Raw genomic sequence first — 24256 nt, 5'->3', positions numbered from 1 at the left:
ATGTAGTTAAAACTTAAACAAGAGCAAAGATTTCCATAATGCTGTTAGGTAGGGTGACCATATAATTAATGTAGAGTGGGAACCACTACATTTCGGAGAGAGAAAGAAATGGGGTATTGGGACAATAGGGCTAATGCAGGCTTGTACTGAGAAAATGGCACATGGCATTTAGAGCATGAATCTAAACCTCATACTTCACAGACATTTCTAGTTGACGAAATCTGTGCTCAATTTTGGTAAATCTTTTTAGTCAGGTTTTCTAGTATATTTATCTCCTGCCACATTCACTTTATCTTAGACAATCTAGATTTATGTTTGCATACAAAAATTTAAATATGTGAAGCTTTTTATGCCACTTCCTCTGAAATGTGGATGGTATCAAGAATTATTCTCTCTTTTCATAGACTGAGTGCATGGATCCATTTTAACTCCATCTTCTGATATGAGTAGAAAACTTGACACACACAGAAAACGATACAGGACTAACTCTCCTGTATGAAATAAACTGTCCATATGCCATTTTTACTGCATGCAATCTTAATAGATTATTTACAAATAATTTCCCCCATCTATGTGATATTTTTACTTTCTGCAATTCCCAATTTTAATTGTTTTTTTTTTTTAATGAGGACTCTAGCTTGCCATTTACTCACTTTGCATGGACATAACTTCAATTATTAAAGGAAACTTTATATGTATCACTTATAACATATCATTCAGATAAGTTCTGAATAGAGGTTAGTGTAAATATGTTATTAATAATAAACTCTTTTAAGTGGGCAAAGGGAGGCCTTCTTCTGTTTTGGGTTGCTCATGCAGCTTGTGAATGTTCTTAGCAAAGTCACATCTACTAAGAGTAGGCATAGAAGCCTAATAGAGATATTCATTTATTTTTCCCTTCATCTCTCCAACCACCCATCTTTCAAAAATTTTTATTTTAAATCCTGGCTCCACTGGTTACTAATGTCAGGACCTCAGCTTAGCTTCTCAAACCTTCCTAATTCTCATGTACTTAATCTATGAAACAGGGATCTTAAAAACCTCTTAATGTGATTGCAAAGACTGAATGAAATAATGAATTTGGAATTAAAAGATTAGTGGCAGTAAAGGCTTGCCTGTGATGCCTGGCACATGGTAATAGAGGATAAAAGGTAGGTACTATAATTACGTTAAGCATCTCCAAGGTAAGGCATTCTTCCCCTTAAAACAACCCCCTTGTCTTTTCTTTTAAAGCTCATGCAATTTAGTAGCAGCAGGAAATCGGGGAAAATATGAAATAAACCTGTGTGCTAGCAGAGTGCAGAGGAGAAAGAGATGAATTCTGATCAGGGCACAGATCAATACAGAGGTCTTCTCTGGTGGCTGAAAGACATTATTTTAGGAATATAATATCTGTGTATTTTTAGGAGAGCCTGTCATTAGAAACTGTTGCAGACAAGGTCATGATACATGGAGAGAACAGTCCTCCCTCGGAATATGAATTGTCATTGAAGGGAAAATTTGAGATCTGGGATGAAGGAGAAGGTGGTTCTCTAGAAAGGAGAAAAAAAAAATGAGTGTCACTAATCTGGAATTCGCTGATCTATTTTATAATAATCCAGAAAAGGAAAATTGGAATGCTAGTCTTTGTTCAGACTTCCCTGGTAGCTGGTAAAGAATTCTCCTGCAGTGCAGGAGACCCCAGTTCGATTCCTGGGTCGGGAAAAATCCCTGGAGAAGGGATAGGCTACCCACTTCAATATTCTTGAGCTTCCCTGGTGGCTCAGTGAGTAAAGAATCTCCCTGTAATACAGGAAACCTGGGTTTTATCCCTTGGTTGGGAAGATCCCCTAGAGGAGGGCAAGGCAACCCACTCCAGTATTCTTGCCTGGAGAATCCCTATGGACAGAGGAACCTGGCTGGCTGCAGTCCAAGGGGTGGCAAGCAGTTGGACATGACTGGGTGACTAAGCACAGCACAGTCTTTGTTCAACCAATAGATCACTTTTATCTTGAAATATCTTCTTTTGTTTTTCCCTAATAAAGTGTTATCAGCTTGGTCAGATTGCCCTACAGTCATATAGAAAGATACCTCTCTGGAAGAACACTATTTAGATGTTCGTAGAGCTAAAGAAATAACAACATTGTTACATGCATTGCATCTCTGACTCGAGACTTGAGAGAAAATAAACTCTCTAGCATTTGGAAAATTTCATAAAAGTCATAAGTAGTATGTTCATATCAAGAAGTATAAAATAATCATATTTCAGCTTTTCTCAGAGAAAGATTTTCAGTTCAGTTGTCACTCAGTCATGTCCGACTCTTTGTGACCCCATGAACAGCAGCACGCCAGGCCTCCCTGTCCATCACCAACTCCTGGAGTTTACCCAAACTCGTGTCCATTGAGTTGGTGATGCCATCCAACCATCTCATCCTCTGTCGTCCCCTTATCCTCCTGCCTTCAATCTTTCCCAGCATCAGGGTCTTTTCAAATGAGTCAGCTCTTTGCATCAGATGGCCAAAGTATTGGAGTCTCAGCTTCAACATCAGTCCTTCCAATGAACACCCAGGACTGATCTCCTTTAGGATGGACTGGTTGGATCTCCTTGCAGTCCAAGGGACTCTCAAGAGTCTTCTCCAACACCACAGTTCAAAAGCATCAATTCTTCTGCCCTCAGCTTTCTTTATAGTCCAACTCTCACATCCATACATGACCACTGGAAAAACCATAGCCTTGACTAGATGGACCTTTGTTGACACAGTAATGTCTGCTTTTTAATATGCTGTCTAGGTTGGTCATAACTTTCCTTCCAAGGAGTAAGCATCTTTTAATTTCATGAGAAAGATTTTAGCAGAAAGCAAAAATTCAGAAAGTATCCAATGATATTTTTATCATTTTCTTATGTAAGTGTTGAAAGAGCTGACTTGAGTATGAATATATTGTATTTTGAACATTTTTCTACATCTTGACATTAGATTTCCAGCAAAACAAATACTTAAACCAACAAACTACTTTTACTAAATGTTCTCTTCTTACCACAATATGTCTTTTCATTATAAGACTGTTAATCTAAGGTTCACCTAATACTCAATAGTCATTTCTATTTTTTTAACATAGTAGCCAATTGTGAACTTTGATTTTTACTTTTAAATGTTGGTTTCCCTGTCCTTTAAGGATATTTTTCCCTCATAATAATTTAGAACCTACTGTTTTTAAATTGAGAAATTCAATTTTATTCTTGGGCAATTAAATTTTACCTATTTCCCGGGGAACTCATTATTGCATTAGTACAAACCAGCTAAGGGAATGGAATATGTAATTTAGCACTAGAATGATCCCTTTTTAGCTACTCCATATATGTTTGTTAGATTGCATTTGTTGAAGTTTAGTTTTCTAAATTATAACCAAATAAAATGCAGCCACCACAGTTGGTTAACACATAAGCAAAACTTTAAAATCACTTGGATAATCTTGAAAAAGCAAGTATAAACAGATGTGATGCTAAATAATTCTACAGATTTTATCTCTAGTTTGCCAAATGGTGCTCAGATGGAATGCAAACACAGCATCATTCACTGACTGGAAAATCAAAGACAACTTTAAAGATGCCTTGATATTTCAGGTGGGACTTCGTTACCAGGAGACTTGGCTCAAGCACCTGTTGCTTTAGATTTTGGAAAAAAGAAAGCTGGTTTCCAATCTGTATTCACAGTTACCCCTCCAGAGAGACTGGCAGATGGCCAGTGGCAAAAAGGAGACAGAGACCAAAATGCAAAATATATGATAGATGAAAGATAGCTTTAGATTATAGATAGATAAAATACATAGTTCAGTACATTTTTTTTTCCCAAAAAGAATTAAATGCATTTTATATCCAAAAGGCTAATAAATCCAATGCATCTCTTCTGGAGAAAGAAATATTGCCCATACATTCAGCATTGATAATTTTCTGTTCCTGAAAGGCTCTTTAACTTTAGAATTTTCTGAAAGAGTATCCACTTTTTCTTAATACACTTTAACATATATTTCCTTTCTTTTCATATTTATTGATTGATTCGGTGTAGGTAATATGTACATATGTAACTTCAAACTCTATAAAAGGGAATCTGATGAAATGATGTTCTCTTTTTATGTCAATTTCCAATTCATGGCAGTTTTCCCAAAGATGAACTCTGTTACTAACATCTCATGTACCTTTTCAAAAGTACTCTCTATATCAGAATACACTGACATTACACCTCATTATACTATAATAATTACACTTATTCAAGCTGACCTTAGAACGCTTAGAAGGAAATAAAAATAAACTCTAACTCTGTATTCTTAAAAGACAACTTTGTTTATGCTATATTTCAAGATAATCTAATTAAGAGATGTACTAAGATTCTTTATTTAAATTTGAAGGATTATAAAGGGCCTTACACTAAAATGAATTAAAAATTCAATTAACTGCTTATAAAAGCACTGCATTTCAAAAACAATTATCTTGGATGTATAGTATTTCTAGAAGTGTCTTTGCTCTTTCAGAACAGTGAATTTCTACTTTAGAAGCAGTAATTTAAAATTTAATTTAAAAATTCAGAAATCAAACATGTTCCAACAATTCTAACTAGCCAACAACATTCCAAAATAATTTTATTTATTTATTATATATGCTATACTTGGCCAAAAATTTCTTGTTTTCTATTATTATGATCTATTTTGTTAACTCTTGATAGATTTTAACCACAAATATTTTCGCCTTCAGAGCTTTTTTTCCGTAGTATTTCTCTATTCCAAATTGAGGACAAGTGTTTCCACACTGCAGGCTTACAGGATTCTCAGTCTACATGTGAAAGAGCAGCATTCCCACTGTATCAGTCAGTCTCCCATTACCCCAGGATCCCCTGAGGAGGGCTGTTAAAAAGTTAAATCCTTGGGCTTCACTCTGGACATACTGAATATGCATCCCTTGGAGGGTTTCAGAGATATTTGCATCTAAACAAGCTTTGGTAGAAGATAATTGCTTTACAATGTTGTGTTGGTTTCTGCTACACACCAGCGTGAATCAGCCATAAATATATATATGTCCCCTCCCTGTTGAACCGCCCTTCCATCTCCCACACCATACCACCCCTCTGACTTGTCACAGAGCACTGGGTTGAGTTCCCTGTGTTATACACCAACTTCCCACTAGTTGCCTACTTTACATATAGTAATGTATATGCTTCAATGCTTTGTAAGCAGTTCTTCACTGTACTTGTATGTGAGAACCACTGAACTTACAGCCATTCAGATGTAAAGAACATAAGAAGCAAACATATCTAGATGACATGTTGATTTCACATTTTAGCATATACAATCAAAAAGCTTTATTGATTTGTCCAAGATCAGTCAGTTAACTCTTGGCTGTGGCTCTAGGTGTTCAGACATCCAGTCTGAATTTACTTCAGGCAACAAAACATGGCTTCCTCTCTAGTTTCAATTTTGGGAATTTTGATTTCCTTTTGAATAACTCAGGAATGCTTCCTCCATTTAGGGCTCCTCTTGAAGTTTGGCTGGTTAGTACTCCCTGACACAGAAAGTCCAATACACTTAATAAGTATACACTAAAGAGAAAGAATTTCATTTAGTCTAGATTAGTGCTACTGTGGTCACCAGTTTCAGATTTAAGGGCAATTTATCCACTGTTGCTGAGTGTATATAATTAAAGCCTAATGTTTCCTTGATGCTTTCAATTAGAAGTGATAGCAATTGTTTTCTTTTTGTCTATCAGGAAGAACAGTTAGAAGTGGACATGGGAAAACAGACTGGTTCCAAATAGGGAAAGGAGTATGTCAGGCTGTATATTGTCACCCTGCTTAATTAACTTATATGCAGAGTACTTCATGAGAAATGCAGGACTGGATGAAGCACATCTGGAATCAAGATTGCCAGAAGAAATATTAATAACTTCAGGTATGCAGATGACACCACCTTTATGGCAGAAAGTGAAGATCTAAAGAGCCTCTTGATGAAAGTGAAAGAGGAGAGTGAAAAAGTTGTCTTAAAACTCAACATTCAGAAAACTAAGATTATAGCATCTGGTCCCATCACTTCATGGCAAATAGATGGGGAAACAGTGGAAACAGTGACAGACTTTATTTTTGGAGGCTCCAAAATCACTGCAGATGGTGACTGCAGCCATGAAATTAAAAGAAGCTTGCTCCTTAGAAGAAAAGTTATGACCGACCTAGACAGCATATTAAAAAGCAGAGACGTTAGTTTGCTGACAAAGGTCCGTCTAGTCAAAGCTATGATTCTTCCAGTAGTCATGTATGGATGTGAGAGTTGGACTATAAAGAAAGCTGAGTGTCGAAGAATTCATGCTTTTGAAACATGGTGTTGGAGAAGACTCTTGAGAGTCCCTTGGACTGCAAGGAGATCGAACCAGTCCATCCTAAAGGAAATCAGTTCTGAATATTCATTGGAATGACTGATGCTGAAGCTGAAACTCCAATACTTTGGCCACCTGATGCAAAGAACTGGTTCATTGGAAATGACCCTGATGCTGGGAAAGATTGAGAGCAGGAGGAGAAGGGGATGAAAGAAGATGAGATGGTTGGATGGCATCACCGACTCAATGGACATGAGTTTGAGTAAACCCCGGGAGTCGGTGATGGACAGGGAGGCCTGATATGCTGCAGTCCATGGGGTCGCAAAGAGTCAGACACGACTGAGCTACTGAACTGAACTGATCATAACTAGGCAAAGTGACATAGCATTCCAATTAATTTTTTATCAATGAAATAATTTTTTTGTATCTGACATAAGTACATAAGTAAGGAGATACCTTCTATCAAAGAAAAAGTAAATTTTGCTATAGTTATGAATAACTTCATATTTTGTATTTAAATCTGACATTCAATTTATATACTGAAAAGAATAACATTTTTGGCAATCAAAATATTACTAGTCAGTAATTCTTTCAAGCAAATAGAAGAGATTTCAACTTGAAAGTCAGTGTATTGGAAAACAGATCAATAAAAGTTTATTTAAAAAATTTAAAAATCATTGAGTTCCAAATCTCCATCTGAAACTAGGTGCATTTTCAAACAGAGCTTTATTCTACCCCAATCCACTGAAATAAGCCTAAGGCCCTCTGAGGATTATAATTAATTTTGGATCAGGGCTTCTAGATTTCTTAAATGGCTTCTATTTGATTATTAGGTCTGGACTTCACACCTTGTCATGAAAGTTAATAGGCTTCGTTAAGTGAAAAAAATCATATAAATGAATAATTTACAAGTAGCTTCGAATGTGAATTTATTAGACCATAATGTCAAAAGTTACAGACTAGAGCTTTGTCCAAGATATAAAATGTGCATTTAAACAAGTAAAATTATACTCACTCTATCTACTGATCTTCTTAATTTTACAAATTTCAGACTTGACCATAATTTCATAGTATATTGCTTGTCACTCAAGAACCATAGGTTCCTGATCCTCTCCTACAATCTTAAAACCTTGGATTAAATTAAGCCTTACTATTAAATCAGACCAACTTTATATAGCTTTGTATGGCCCTCTAGGGCTTCCCTTGTGGCTCAGCTGGTAAAGAATCCACCTGCAATGCGGAAGACCTAGGTTCAGTCCCTAGGTTGGGAAGATCCCCTGGAGAAGGAAAAGCTACTCACTCTGGTATTCTGGCCTGGAGAATTCCATGGACTATAGAAGTCCATGGGGTCATGAAGAGTCGGACACAACTGAGCGACTTTCATTCATTCATGGCCCTCTAAGGATTATAGTGGAGTTGCATGTTACTTCAGGGCTAAATATTGAGGTGGGTAAGTAAGTAAAAATCATACTCAGTCAAAATATGCTTGGAATTCCCTTAGTTACAGCCCTCTCAGGAGCCTGACATTCTGTTCTTCCTTCAATATCAGAATGGGCTATGGAGTGTGAGGTTCTTGGTGATGAAGTTGTTGGCTTGCTTCTTTAGATAATGAAAAATACCCACTGTGTCTTTAAACACTAGAGTCCCACTCAATGCAGCAAAGGTGCCTGCGTTAAGGGGTACAAAAGACCAAGATCAAAGGACAAAGATATGTTCAAGTCACCCTGGTGCTGTATTTTTGAAGCATAAGATTACTGACTGGTGAAAGGTGAGATCAGCTGCACAATTTAAATTTGTTCTCTCCAACTCCCTTTTTTCTCCCAAATGTAGGCAATTTAATTTATGTAAGCTCAATGAAAATATGAAAAGAATTCTCTTTTAAAAAATTAGATGTGCTTTTATTTGTTGCTGTTGTTGTTTAGTGTCTCAGCCATATCTGACTTTTTTGGAGCTTCATGGACTACAGCCCATGAGGCTCAGATGGGATTTCCCAGGCAAGAATACTGGAGAGGGTTGCATTTCCTATTCCAGTAGATGTGCATTTCTATCCTTAATTAATTTAGGTTGATAATATATTGCATATTGTTAATGAATTAGTAGCCAATATTTCTGACTTTATGTATTTTCAAAATTTTTGAAATGTATTACATGTGATTCTCTCTATTTTTCTTTTTGTTACTGCAAAGAAATCCAATTCATTTAGTGAAAAATAATAAGCAGTGCCAGAAGATGCTCAGGGAGATGCAGTAGAAATAATAGGTACAAAAAAAAAAAAAAAGAGAGAAGGGTTATTCATAAACATCACTCCCTCTTCTCATATTTTTTCTTAAGTAAATATGCTATAGTATTCTTTTGTAGATGCATGTCTTTACCATTAGGAGAGGTTTGCCTATTTTATTTATTCTTTTGATGGGTAGAATCATAGAATATATTTATTCCCCAATTTTTACCAGTACCAGTCTTATGACTTTGACTGGAACTAAGTAAATATAAGGTGGAAAATTCTTTTAAAATGAGGCACCAAGAGACTAACCCCTCAGTGTTCAGAGTGCTTAATGATAAATGTTGACATTTTATGCCAGGCATCCCCATAATTCTTTCCAAAGCCATGTGGTTGACACGGACACAGCCAACGGGGAGAAACGGCCAATGTGAGCAACTGGAATTCCCAGTAAGGTGGAAGTTTCTGGCCTCAATTTTCTCACAGTTCAGTCCAGCCTGTATGTGTTGGAATCCTTTATTAGGTCCAGTGCTATGCTGGGTGCTATGGGAGACACGAAAATGAGTAAGACTAAGACTGCATTTCTACCCTTTAAAGAATTTATGTTCTTTTATGTCCCCTTTGTTGGTTCCTCCTTTTGTCATCAACTCCATGTGGCAAAATTCAAATCACAGGAAAGAGTACATAATGAAAAGCGATACTCATTCTCCTCCTATCCCTGTTTATTACCATTTCCCTGGAGACAAATATGCTTATCAGTCTTTTAGATATTTTCTCTGAGATTTTCTCTGTCTAAACAAACATACATGCCTACAAATACTTTAAATAATTTTATGTAATGGAAAATCAGCATCATACCTCATTACACCAAGCCATAGGCTGGTTCCTGGGATGTCTTCTGTTTTCAATTTATATTTTCTCCACAGCTGATCTCATTCAGTCCACTGAATTTAAATGCTATCTATATGATAATAGCTCTCCAATCTGAGCTTCTAGCCATAACCTTTTCCTGGAATTTTTGGCTCATATATCCCTACCCATCCAGTATTTCTACCTGAAAGTCTGACAGGCACCTTAAAGTCTTTATTAAAGAGTTTATCCCAACCAAACTCTTTATTTCTCCTTCCCCTAGCCTCTTTCTCATATGCCATCTTGCCTATCTCAAAAAGTGAGCATCTGCATCCATCAAACTGGTCAAACAAAAATTTAGGAAGTATCCTGGGCTCACATCATTGTCTTTGCCTTCATTTCTAATCCATTACAAAGTAATCTGTCTCCCTTTGAAATGCTCTTTCCTTTCACTTTGGTGTAGCTGGTTCCCAGTTGTTTTGTTGTTATTGTTCAGTCACTAAGTCTGTCCGACTCTTTGTGACTTCATGGTCTGTAGCCCGCCAGACTCTTCTGTGCTTCACTATTTCCTGGAGTTTGCTCAAATTCATGCCCATTGAGTCTGTGATGCTGTCTAACCATCTCATCCTCTGCCGTGCCCTCCTCCTCCTGCCCTCAATCTTTCCCAGTTGTTTAGATTTAAGTTTAACTGTCACTGTTCCCAAGAAGCCTTAGCTGGCCACTCAGTCCAGAACAAGTACCAGCTCTCTAAACTTGACAGACCACTCATCATCAACTGACTTTTTAATTTAATTATCGATTCATTCATTTTCCAGTTTAATATGCTAAACTCTAAGCTGCATGAGAACTTTGCCTTGATGGATGCCTCACTAGTTTTCTAACTACCTCAGTGCTTAGACTAACACTTGCTGTTTAGATCAATGTGGAAAGCAGTCAATACATTTTTAAGTAAATGAATGAGTAAATAAGTACTTTAAGAGCCAAAATATATTGGCTTTGCCAAAATGTTCGTAACATCCATAACAGTGTTTGGAAAAATTAGAACAAACTTTTTGACCAACCTAATATTTTCAGTTAAAAACTAAACATTTAGAAGGTGATGGCTGATGAAACCAAGGTCTCTTCACAAAGACAATGTTACTTAGCATGAAACCAACATGTACACTCCTGTTATTCTTACCAGTTTTGCTATATTTTACCTTCTGATGTCCTATTTATTTCCTTTGGCCTAGCACTCACCGCTACTAACTTTATTTCCTGCATATCTCTTTGCTTAAACTCTATCTTGCTTACTAAACATGTAAGCTCTGTGAGAGAAGTAATTTTCTCTCATTTACTATTGACTTCACAATCTAGGATATTAACTTAAACACAGAGATACTAAAATTTTTTTGTGGAATAAGTGAAGATAAAAGGTATGGGTCAAAGTGGTTGATTCAGGTCCTCTCAGCTTTCAGTGAAGAAATAAAAACAATCTTGTCTAGAAGTAATGACCACCTATCCCAAGAAAAGTTTTTCTGTGGGCCATACTGTGTGGCTCACAGCTTCTTAGTTCCCAGACCAGAGATTGAACCCAGGCCCAAGGCAGAGAAAGCAATTGAGTTTTAACCACTGAACCAATGGGAATTCCTCCAAGAAAACATTTTTGATCATCGATCTCATTAAATGTTCCTATAACTCAAATTCCTTTAGACCTTGGATAAGCCATAATAAACATTTTGCCTTGGTTTTGGTTTGTTGAAAAATGGGAGTTAAAGGAAATAAATAAACCAATTAAAATTATCTTATCTTTTTAGAGGAAGCCCAACTCGAGAATTCAGTAATTGCCACCAACTGATTATCATTCAGGGATAACAAAGCACAAAGGGAAACGTAAGAAGCATGGAAGAAAAGAGTCTGAGAGGCAATTTTCATGCTCCTTAGGATAAGATGTCTCTTGTTTTGTTGAATTTGTTAACAAAAGCTCTAAAGTCTAGGGAAATGCTACTGGGCAGCAAAAGCGAAGTTTTGATGCTCACAGGCCTAAGGAGAAATTAATAAAATGCAGTGGGAAAATTAAGTTGAACAAAAGTGCAATGAGCCATAGTTAAACCAATTAATTAAGCAGGTCTTGATATGTATATAACTGAGTTGCTGATAAATTAAAAATAAATCCAAGATTTTAAACTGGTGTTTGGTTGCATACCAAACAAACTTCAAGTTTTCTGCATGTTACTATTCCAAATGGTAACATGCAGAAAACTTGAAGTTTTCTTTAATACTCTTCTTTGACAAATTCCTTCCTCTTTCATACGCATCATCACCTTTCTTTTTCCATTAATCTTAAAAAAACCCCTATGCTTTCAGTAATACATAAAAGTCATGCTTTGCTTGATTCTCTTCTGCATTCTTTTCATGTCAACTTCAAAACCATGTAATTTTCTTGCACCCTCAATTACAGAAATATTCATTTTCCCATAGTATGTCAACTGTTTATCAGGAAGTGGTTAAGATTAGTAGCTTAGTACACCTGTGGCCTGGTCTGTGTGAGGCAGAAAAGGTGAGACATCAAAACGGCAGGCTGGAGCCAACGCAACACTGTAAAACAATTATCCTCCAATTAAACAAACAAACAAACAAAAAATCCCCAGAAGGCTAGAAGTCACACAGATTGAGTTTCAATTCCAAACTCATCACTGAAGAGCTCTGAGATCGTACACAAATGACTTAGCTCCTGGAAGCCTCGGTTTCCTCAACTATAAAAATGTTGTATGAATTAAATATCTTTGGAAATTCCTTGGAATGATGTATGTCAGAGAAACTTCTCAATAAAATGGGAGCATTAACAGTATAAAGAAGTTTGTGACTTGTGGATGTGTTTTGATGTCAAAATTGCTTGCTTGAAACCCAAACATATATTTACATCAAAAATGTTTTTAAAAAATAATGAAATGGTTAGTGGAAGGTAGATTTCTAGACTAGTGTCCCAAACCTTCATTTACAATATCATTATTTCAGTTGAGAATTGTCCTAATAGTTCTCTAGGTGAGGTGGCTAGTTCATCCTGGTTTTCTGTCAACATTTCTGGTTTCAGCACTGAATGTCCCTCATCCTGTGAGACATTTCATTCCCAGACAAACTGACTCATGATTCCTTCATTTGGAACCTAACCGTCAATCATTCACTCATTCATGTTTCTGCAGTAGCAGGTACATCCTTAGGCTGTGGAGATATGGAGACAATTCACTTTTAATAAACTCAGAGCCTAGCAGAGGAGACCAATAAGAGACAAATGTCCATAAGCCCTGAGCAAGATGCTAAACATAGAGGTTGGTGCATAATGCCAGGAACCACAGGCTTCCCAGCTGGCTCAACGGTGAAGAATCCTCCTGCCAATGCAGAAGACCCAGGAGATACAGGTTTGATCCTTGGGTCGGGAAGCTCCCCTTGGAGAAGGAAATGGCAACCCACTCCAGTATTCTTGACTGGGAAATCCCATGGACAGAGGAGCCTGGGGTGGGGGGGGCTGCAGTCCATGGGATTGCAAAGAGTAGGACATGATTGAATGACTGAGCACAGATGTACCCATGCCAGGAACCACAGCATTTGGGCACTGCACACAGACTCAGATGAAGGAAAGTTGGTGAACACGAAACTGGAACTTGAATTAAGTTCACACCCCATATTAAAACCTTCTACTTCATTCTTCTGGGCATTTTTCATGTTTTAGTTCAGTATTATTTAAATATACATATTAAAATGCCATATCTTTAGGTTCATTCTGGTCATCATCTAAACAGATTTTGACTAACTTCTGATCTGCATGTAATTTGTATGCATTGTCAGCAATATCTGAATCTAAAGGACTATAAAGCCTTAATTTTATAGTAGTTCTTCCCACTCTGGAGAGACAGCCAAGAATCTACTTTTAAGAACATGAATAGCTGGCTTGATTTTGCATTATTCACAATTCATTGCACAAAGGAAAGTATTGGAACATGTTACATTGAAAATAAAGCAGCAATTACAGTAAATACTATATGACTCTCTCTATTATATTATAGTGGTTGTCCTAAACTCAGCAAGTTACACATGTTTCCAAAAGCTTGTTATCAAGGAATTGGAATTCTATTCTTTAAGCTTCAGTAACTTCTAAAGTCTTCCTGAACATGCCTCTATCATCACTGCAAAGGCTGCAGTAAGATGATAAGGCACTGGCTTCTTATAAAACAGAAAGCTCTGGCAGAATATTTAGGAACCTGAAGACTCAGTTCTCCTCCTGGAGCAAGAAGCAGATTTTTCATGAACTCTGAAGGTGAGAGGGGACTTATTCTCAGACACACTGGAAGTTCCATGGTGGGCAGTGAAGTGAAAGTGAAAGTCACTCAGTCGTGTCTGACTCTTGCGGCCTCATGGACCGTAGCTGGCCTGACTCCTCTTTGTCCACAGAATTTTCCAGGCAAGAATACTGGAGTGAGTTGATCTATATGACCCACTGCTGCTCTCCCAGCACTTGGGACATAACTAATGCACAAAATGGTTGAGTATATAAAACACATTTAAATGTCTTCACTCTGTATTTCCAACAAATGATCATTCAGTCTCTGAAAAACCCTACAGACTGAAAAATCCTCTTTGCATTCAAGAAAATCGGTAAAACTCTTTGACACCAGCAAGTGATGCAGCTTAGGTTTCAAAGTCAGTTAGTTACAACTCAGGCCCAAACCACACATTTTATTTATGTAGCACAGATCAGTTAGTGTCATCATATACCTCAGCCTCCGACTATACCTCCAATCCTGGTTGGTAACCTCTGAGATATTTATAGGAATTTGCTAAGAATGTTAATGCGATTAAGCATAAAACATCCTTGTTACTGTGAAGATATATCATATCATGATTTCTGAAGACTATGAACCAACAGCATCAATTTATAGATTCATCCATCACCATCATCTATCTTAAGCCCCATTATGATGAGAAGTAGGTCAGATAATTATTGTATGGACTACAAAGATTGCTAGTCATTTTGAGCAAACAGAAAAATATGACAATTCCCTCATCTGAGCACTTTGGTGTCTTTTTTCTTTTTTTTTTAAACATGTGTATATTTGTTCATGTATACCCAGTCAACACACCTTACACATTCAAAGCTCAATGGAAGAGTACAAGCAACAAGTCTTCACAAAGTTTTTAAATGTGTTGCATTATTCTCTTTTACCTTTGAAGTTTGCTACACCAACTGCAGTTGAAGCCAATCTGAGAGGATACACAGGGGCCGCAACCATTGAACTGGAGGCATGCTAGGAAACAGGAGAGAATGGATGCATCAAGATGAGGAGCATGAAGAGGAGGGGAAAAAAAAAAAGACAACGCCACTAAAATTGAAATCACCAACGCATCCCCATGTATATGCAGGATCCAGAGACCCATGCATAAATAGACCATATCATCAAACCTGCAAATTGTTTTCCCACCCAGTTTTGTTTACAGGTTAACTTACTAGGCAATGGGGTCATCTCCACAGCTGAAATATTGGTGATTTTTGACATCTGTAGTTCCACTCGGTGGTATTCATAAATTGTTCTTCTTCGAACATCTGGAAAAAACAGAAAATAGAAAAAAAAAAATCCCCTTTCAACATTTTTTCACTTATTAAAAAAACTGTACTTTAATAGTGAAAGTAGAGTTATATGCTTTTCACCTGATGGGCCTTTAAAATAAAAAATTTAAATAATCAAAGCATGCAAAAAGATTGAGTATCAAAATCTGAAACTCAGTGCCCATGTACCAGAAATCTTTCACCAGGAAATTGAAAATGTTGATTAGGGTCTCAGATTTCTCACTTATTTAGCAGGGTTCAAATCCATTTTCAAACCCAGTGTATACTTAAGATATTTTCTTGATAGAGTTATACATTTTGAAAGAACTTGACATATGAAATCAAGAAGGTAAGATAATCCCACTTCTCTGAAGTTAAAGTGAGTCCTTTAGGAATGGGTAGCAATCAAAAAATTTTTCATAACCTAAGTACACCTGGTTTAGCTAGAATAAGAGTCTGTTTTAAAGGTTTAGGGTAAGTTTCTTTAATAAAATTAAAGACAGAACTTAAATCATTTAAAAATCAATATTGCTATTTATTAAATAGAGTGTCATATCCTATGAAGGTTAATAACTAGCACTTATATTGCATGTAGGAATTTATAATAATTCATCAGCAAATCCAGCCATGTTCCTGAAGAATAGGTTAGATGAAAACTTTGAGAAGAACTTTAATAAGTAAAAATCAGATAAATACAAGCAAGTGTATTTTGTAACAAAACAAGACACTGATGATATGTATTCAAAATCTACTTTAAAAAAAGACCTGAGTCTTATACTTATTAGCTTGCCTGACTTTGGTAAGTATAAATAGAAATGTAATATTATCAGCATTTTACCTAGCTCTTAGAATGCTTACAATAACAGGAATGCATTTCTTGATACTATGATACCTATCAGGAATTATTTGACAAGCTATAAATTATATTTTAAACATTGATTTTAGGAAGTCATATGTCATAGTGTTAATAAAAAATTCATGCATTTGAACAGTCTGGTTCAAATACCAGTGTTGCTACTAGGTATGTCATGACCTTGGGCTCTTGTTATCCTTTCTGTCCTTCACTTTTCTCATCTATAAAACAGAGATAATAGTACCTATATCACAGAGTTGTTTTGAGGATTAAGATGACATAGTAAATGAAAGTTGCTTAGAATAATCCCTTTCACACAGTAAGTGTTCAGAAAATGTCAGATATAATTTTTGTCTAATTTCAATATGGCAACCATAGATCATACTGCATGTAATGATCTAATTCCTATAGAAATTAGGAATTAGGCCCTGTAATTAGGCTTCTAGGATTTTGTCTCTCATTTTACATTAGGGAAGGTTAAATTTTGATTGAAGTCAACAGACCCAACAATCATGTCCTCTAGGACATGAAGCAGGAGTGTGGTAACTCAGAAGACAGAAAGCTGTCCGTTAGTAACAACAACCAGGAAATGTAACCCACTCCAGTACTATTGCCTGGAAAACCCCATGGATGGAGGAGCCTGATGGACTACACTCCATGGGATTGCAAAGAGTTGGACATGACTGAACGACTTCACTTTCACACATCTGGGAGGCAAGTCAAATATTTACTCACAACCTACACGTACTTCCTTTTCTCTCTATGCATATTCTTTCACCCACTTCTGATTATTCTCCATGAAGTTCTACAGCAGAAGAGGAAGGGGGAGGGAGTGGCCCAAAATGAACTCTGTGGGGGCTGGGTTACATCTAGAGCCCTTCACCGAATACATCTTCAGGTTTCTCAGATTAGGAAACACTGCTTAGAAATCCAATTCACATCTTTTTGGCATAAACGAAAGATGCACATATAATTTTCAAGTGAAATTTTATCCAACATTAGAGAAAATGCTAATTTCATGGTATTTAGTAAGGTGTCTTGATGTACATGAATCATGTCTTCTCTCTCTCTTTTTAACTTTTAAGGCATGTGAAACCATCACTCGGCTTCTGCCTAAATGGTATACATTCCTATATACTGGTTTCCTATACATTTTACTGAACAATTTAGTTCTTAGAAATAAATAAATAACATGGACTTGCCATGGGATCACTGTGATTGGGTTTTTTGAGCCTTCTTCATCCTAAAATTTGCATAGTATCTATCACATTAGTAGGTGCTTAAAATACTAGTTTTCTTTTAACTTCATACTATACTTTGAAAAGCTCAAACAATGGGCATGACAGTGAAGCCTCTGGGAGTTTATTATTGATGAAGCAGATGGGATAAGGGGAAGAAGTGACCTTTTTTGCCATGCTAGTTCTATCACTTTGCTCAGACACTTCCAACAATTGGGAGGAGATGAATTTAACAAAACCAAAATCAGTAAGAATGAGTTTTGTTTGATGATCTGCCAATTAATGACAGCTTCCAAATGGTCATTTCTGTTGCATTTCAGACATCTCCCTGTCAAAAACAAGTAATTAGGCATGTATTTACTGGTAGCTCCTGCCAATGCTAGAAACTTTCATTTGATTCCAGAAATGTATTTTACTCATGTGTCTTCTTAGGAAGCTAGCCAAAATAATGATGAACCAAACATTCCGTCTTGTTGTGATGCAGCTTCAACTGTTTTATTACATCTTTACAAAACCAAGATCAACTATAATACCCATGAAGGGCTTTAAATTTTTTTTTAATGAAATGAAATAAATTTCTGAGCAGCTAACACATAGAGAATAGAATTCAATAATCAAAATCTTAAGGCAATATGATTCAAAGCAAAACTGTTGAATTGCACTTTTTAAAAATATTTTAAACCATATCAGCAGGAGGGACTGAGTGATCATATGGAAGCACCAGGAATTCTCTCCAATCAATATCCATTCTAGCTCAAATGGAAACAGTTTAATGAGTGCCCTGTGGCATGATTAGCGATGATCTAGTTTATTTGTCTGCTTGAAAACTAACATTCACAGAGAGAATGTATGAGCTATTTCCTAAATTTTCTAAATTGTCTGATTCTTCTATTTATATAAATATTTTAATATCTTGTCTGAATTGTCAAGTAAATGATTAGCTAACATGTCCTTATCTATGTGTTGCAATGCTTAATGACTAGTCCCAAATGATTATTTCTTATTTTCTTTTCTCGTTCCAACTGAGCCCAGCACACAGCACCATTTAGTGAGAGTAGTCTTTAATGCAAATAGCATGTATTGCAAAACTCAATGACAAGTTCATTTCCAGCATAAAGACTCAGGAAAAAAAGAGACTCTTGAGCAAAAAAGTGGTCTATTACAGAAGTCATAAGCTTCCCACACAAAAATCCAATGCATGAAAAGAATTAGCCAGTTGGAGCTGTGAAATAAAGCATCTCCAATAGAAAATACTTCTGCCTCAAATATTTAAAAATATGTATTTATTCTTATTTATTTAGCTGCACTAGGTCTTCGTTGTGGCATGTGAATACTTAGTTGCAGCATATGGATTTAGCTCCCTGACCAGAGATCGAACTCAGGCCCCTGGCACTGGGAGCACAGAGTCCTAGTCACTGGACCACCAGGGAAATCCCTGCCTCAAATGGTTTAAAATTCTGTCTATAGTTCTAATTCTATTAAACAATAATATAAGTTAGCACTGGACAAGGCAACATAAAATTAGGTGACCATGAGGTACTAATCTGAACCTCACAGATTTTCTTCTCATTATTCTTTTGTGTTCATAAAAATTCCAAAAAACAATTTCAATTATGTCAAAATTAATCAGTGATTTCTAATATCCAAAAAATTTTTGTTTTTTGCTTCTTTTGAAAAATCAAGATCAATCAAATAGGGTATGTGAGAACTGTATGTATTAAAGCAATAAAATATCACTTTGCATAATGCTTTCTATCTTTGAAGAGTTTTATGAGTGGTGACTTGATGGGGAAAATGTCATGATTTCTATTTCTGCTTCCTTTTGTTGAGCCTGGAGTGAGCTAGCGTGTACTTGACAATGGAGTGCCTAATGAAGCTGTGCAGTAAAGAGAAGCAATTTTATCTTCTGTAAAAATGAATAATTTTGAAGTGTTTTTCATTTTGAGGAGAGACAAGGTTAGATGACACAATTTACTGAAGGGTTTGTAGATCGATCCGTCATTAAATGAATGAAAAGTTCCTGATAACTTTGAAAATAATAGATGAGGCTCAGTTCTTCTGAAAGAGCTTTAATTAGTGTATAAAAATTAAGGGAAAATATTGTCAACATGTTCTTTCATTTTAGTTACTAAGTAATTATAATAGATGTGTCCTACTACCAAGTCCAAAATTATACACATTTTTTTAATGGGGAAAATCAGTTACAGCGGAATGCTTAAATTTGAAAATGTATCACTGAATCATTTCTAAAATCTTAAAACCTTTCAAAAGGCAAAGAAGAAGTAAAAAGTAGGTTAATACAAATATTATACTTGAAATTTAATGTTTTATTTCAACATGTATATATGGCTCATTGTCACCCTATTCAATATGGTAACCATGAACCATACACAACTCTTACAATTGAAATTAATTTAATCCAATTAAAAATTCAATTCCCCTGTCTCACGAGTCACATTTCAAGTGCATGGTAGTCACTTATGCTAGTAAGTCCATACTGGACAATTTAGTTTAAAACATTTCAACTGCACAGAAAGTTCGATTGAACAGTATTGGTCTATGCTACTATTTTTATTTTTATTTTTTTTAGAATTAAAGCTTAAGGTTTTTGTATAATAAAAGTGCATCTCTGTTTCTTTTTAAGTTACATTTTTTTTAGTCTGTGCACATAATTTTGATCAAGCTCTTTGAAAAATTGCTGCCTATTCTATAAGTTCATGAGGAAACCATGTATGGTAAACTACATACGATGTTCAATATAAAGAGTTCTCTAAATCCCTAAGTATTTTTAAAATATATTTGCTTCCCAAATTATTTTTGAAAATGCTGTTTCTTAATGAGCTGTGAATAATAATAACCAACAAAGTGAAGGCACAAACAGTGTCAATATATTTAAAATAGTAGACGCCGATAAAGGGATTGGTGTTAAGAAAGAGCCAGTTAATGTATGCTGGTGGGAAGAAAAAAGTGGAGTACTCTAAGGGATTCAGAAATTGTCATTATTTTAACTTGTAGTAGAACAATTTCAAGTTAGGTCAGCTGCTTTCCAGATTAGTTTCGAGTACAGGAATTCTACATGCAGGTGTAACTTTTATGTTACTGGAATGACATAGCTTTGAATTTCCAAATAAGCCAACCATGGAGGCACGAATGGATTTTCTGCATTTCTTGCTGGAAATGTTATGCTCATTAAGTTCCGAAGGTGAAGCAAAAGGTGAGGGATGATGGAGAAAGTCAGCACTCTGGAGACTGACTGAAATTCAAAATGTTAAAAGGGAGGAGAGAAACAAACAAGTATGAACGGAATCAGTGAGCACTGTCCATTTATCCAAGAAGACTACACACCACGTAAAAGAATCTGGAGGGACATAAGCTGAGGCTGAGACACAGTTATTCAGTAGAGCTACTTAGCAAGAACGTACGGCAATTACACATGATCTATGAATAGATGACAATGTCAGAACTTTCTGGTAATCACAAGAATATTAGAGCAAGAATGAAATACCATGTTCTGCATATCAAATCTGTGAAGTTTAAAAAATGATAATAGTGTCTGAGAGCATTTGGGGGAAAAGGGTATGTAATATGATATTGCTGGGGGAGTAAATTGTTACAGCCTTTACAGAAAACAATTTGTCAATGCACATAAAAATCCATTAACATTTAATGGTTGCATATTCACTTTTTATGAATTAGATATGTGTAAACATTTAAAAAGAGGATGTTCAATACTGTTGTTTTACTGATAATTAACATGGAAAGCAACCTACATGACCAATCAGTACAGAAACAAATTATATAAATTATGAAACAAAGGAATTTGTTGCAACTGTTGATGACCACATTTAGACAGGTATTTAGCAGCGTAGGAAAAAAAATGTTGTATATAAGAAAAACAGGTGCTAAACATATTTACAGGATAATAACAGTTTTCTTCCTGTGTGTGTATACACTATAAACAAAATACTAGATGAAGATACAAGGAAATATTGATTGTTATCACTCTATAGTAGATTTATGGGCACTTTAATTTCCTTCTTTGGGTTTTCTATTATTTTAAAAATTTCCTTGAGTTAATATGGACTCTGCTCATAATCCCAAGTATGTTTTTACCTCATATTTCTATAATCTATAAACAAGTTCATTATATGTAGACCTATTTTTCACATCTGTTCCTTTGGAGACTGAACTGACTTATCTCTGTGGTTTTTATTCTGTTTCTAAAGTTCTATAAAATATTTTATGAAAAACAGAAGGTATCATGTCAATGTATGGCAAAAACCACTACAGTATTGTAAAGTAATTAGCTTTCAGCTAATAAAAATAATTTGACATTGCCAATAAACTTTTGTTTAATATATTAAAAAAAAAAGAAAAACAGAAGGTAATGCAGACATATACAACCGACAGACACAATAGGTTAACAAACAAATGATGTCATAATCAGAAAGAATGAGTTTCAGAGAGAGTGTCAAAGAGTCCTTGGGTGGAAATTCCCTGTGGCCTCACTCTCCAGGGAACTGGGTCTGGGTGTGGACACCTCAGTCAGACCTATTGTCTTTTTAAAGTAACAACGTTGATGCTGATGAATAAACAGTACATGTAAATACAAATACAGTGTTCCTTTGTGCCAGGTACCGCATGCTATACAAACACTGTATCTTTAGATACCAAGATGGTTGTTTTGCATATAGAGAAAGTTATAGAAATTAAATAAAATGTTCAAGGTCTCATGACCAGTATTCACATGACAACATCCCTTAAAATTTCTGGACTTTTAACTAGCTTTTATCTTTTACTTTCTTCAAATATAAGAATTAATTTCATCATAGACATTTTTCATTTTTTTTGAAGGAGGAAAGGAATTTCCCTTGTAACCTCAGAACTGTTTACTAACTTAATAACAATGCCTGAATTCCTTTTGATATTTTAAACTATCAGATCACCTAATCTTTTTTGAAAGGTAATGTCTATTTTAATAAGCCATGCTAAAAGTTATAAGGAAAACATTTTTTATTTGGAAGCCTTTAAAAACTGAAAAAAAATTGTTTTCTTGTTGACGTTATGATGAAAGGGAGGTGCATCTTCATAATAAACAAATTCCATTTGCTTTACCAAACCTTTACCAAATCTGATAAGAATGGTATAGTAATTCTGGGTCCACTGGGAAGAATTATTCTCATGGTTGTCATACTTTCCCATGTTGTCATGGCTAGATCAAGCCAAGGATCTAGATTCTATAACCCATGTAATTAAATTGATTGTGTGTTAGTTAGTTGCTCAGTCGTGTCCGTCTCTTTGCAACCCCATAGACTGTGGCCCACCAGGCCCCTCTGTCCATGGGATTCTCCAGGAAAAAACACTGGAGTGGGTTGCCATTTCCTTGTCCAAAAGGAACTATAGAAAGAAAGAAAGTGAAGTCACTCAGTCGTGTCCGACTCTTTGCGACCCCATGGACTGTAGCCTACCAGGCTCCTCCATCCATGAAATTTTCCAGGCAGGAGTACTGGAGTGGGTTGCCATTTCCTTCTCCAACCAAAATGATTAAAATAACAGAAAATTGATCTTATGAGAATGAGGTCCTGTGTAATAATGCACCTTGGAATACAGAAGAAATAAAACCACCCATTACTGAAGATAATGATCAGTTTTTCCCTAAATTCACTCAAGAGAAGAAAAAGGGGTAACAGAGATGAAAGATTTAAATTCCCTATAAGGATGACTCCTAATAAGGAAGGTTGCTAAGTAAGGAAACAGAATCTTGAAAAGAACTTAAATATTTATCTAAATTCTGATCATGCAAGTAAGTAGCATATTGATCTCTAGGAATCATCTAATTCTTCAAAAAAAATATTACTTGTATAACTTGTATTACAGTATTCTTGGGTTAGCCTAATCTCTGGCATAAATAAGTAAGCTGTTTTTTTTTTTCCCTCGGCTGAGAATACAATGCAACCATGCAGCCATATCTTTTACACTGAACCTCCTAACAGATATTGTTACACTTTATAAATGTGGGAACAGATTTTCAAGGAGATTAAAATTTCTCTGTTTCCCCAAAGATTTTTAAGTAGAACACATAAGTTCCAAAGTTCTTGCTGAAATATGGTCCCATCTAACGGCAGGGATGAGTGGACTGGAAACTCAGGACTTCTGTTCCTTCTTGGCAAATTTTCTCAAGATGACACTGAGGTCAACAGGAAATGTGAACATCACTCTGGCGCAAAGCCTGCCTGAGAGAAGCTTCTCCCTGAACTCAAAGCTTTAGTACTTCCATTAGATGAATGCTGAGTCCCAAACTTCAGATGTAATCTGTTCTCAAAATTCAGATTGACTTTGCCAATTTATTCAATGAAATTTATACTTGAGAAGGATATTTTCCCCTCCAAACATAAGGGTCACCCTATCACAATGTCATAAGGGATGCAAAAATTGCATTTAGGGATGCTGCTGTCTGAGGACAATTTTGTCATGTTTTTAGTTCTGACAGTTTTGTTTTCAATTTGTTACTTTTCCCATATATTTTTTAAGTTGATATGTCATATTTTTACTTTGATTCAATTCAATAAATTTCCTATTCCTTCTCTCTTTTTTTTTTTTGACCTCACCTCATGCGGGATCTTAGTTCCCTAACCAGGGATTGAACTCATGTTCCCTGCAGAGGAAGTGGGGAGTTGTAACCTCTGGACTGCCAGGGAAGTCCCCCTGACACAATACTTGAATATTTTGCAAAAAAAAAAAAAATTCTTTTACTTTGGTGGATCTTCTTCTTAAAACAATAATATATCAGAATATCAATGTTGACCAGGATGTCTTCTGAGGAAGGTGCAAATAAAATTCTTTCTGGGATGAAAGAAGCCACACATAAATTAAAACTAGCGATTCTTTTACTTGAGTGATAATTGACTCAGGTCATGCTTGACTGAACACCTCTGAAAGGAAGAATGTGAGAACATTCCTCCTCACACAGGAATCAACTTGGCCTCTCCCAGGGCTCAGCCTCCTGTCTAAGAGTTCTGTCAGGATGTCTTTATGTTGCCTGCATAGAAGGATATATCTCTGCTTTGTTCACAGTACAGGTTTGTCTCTGGAAAATCTGCCTTGATTTAACAGTTAGCTAGACTATTACCTCCTGCAAATTCTCAGTGAACAAGGAGAAATAGCCATGGAAGATTCACGG

General features: G+C 35.9%; 1 protein-coding gene across 3 annotated transcripts in view; it reads right to left on the bottom strand.

The window, feature by feature from the left end:
* The window catches only part of PLXDC2 (plexin domain containing 2), a 423190-nt gene that overhangs the window by 91879 nt on the left and 307055 nt on the right, over window positions 1-24256 (bottom strand). For all 3 annotated transcript variants that reach the window (XM_061126171.1, XM_061126172.1, XM_061126173.1), the window contains exons 8-9: window positions 14887-14982; window positions 14605-14686 (exon numbers count right to left, since the gene is read on the bottom strand). In XM_061126171.1, the coding sequence (XP_060982154.1) occupies window positions 14605-14686; window positions 14887-14982 (178 nt within the window). The remainder of the gene's footprint in view (window positions 1-14604; window positions 14687-14886; window positions 14983-24256) is intronic.

Source organism: Dama dama, chromosome 23, assembly GCF_033118175.1.
Source record: "Dama dama isolate Ldn47 chromosome 23, ASM3311817v1, whole genome shotgun sequence".
Classification (NCBI taxonomy): Eukaryota; Metazoa; Chordata; class Mammalia; order Artiodactyla; family Cervidae; genus Dama; species Dama dama.
The sequence above is the reverse complement of the archived record's forward strand: the minus strand, read 5'-3'. Positions and strand labels throughout refer to the sequence as shown.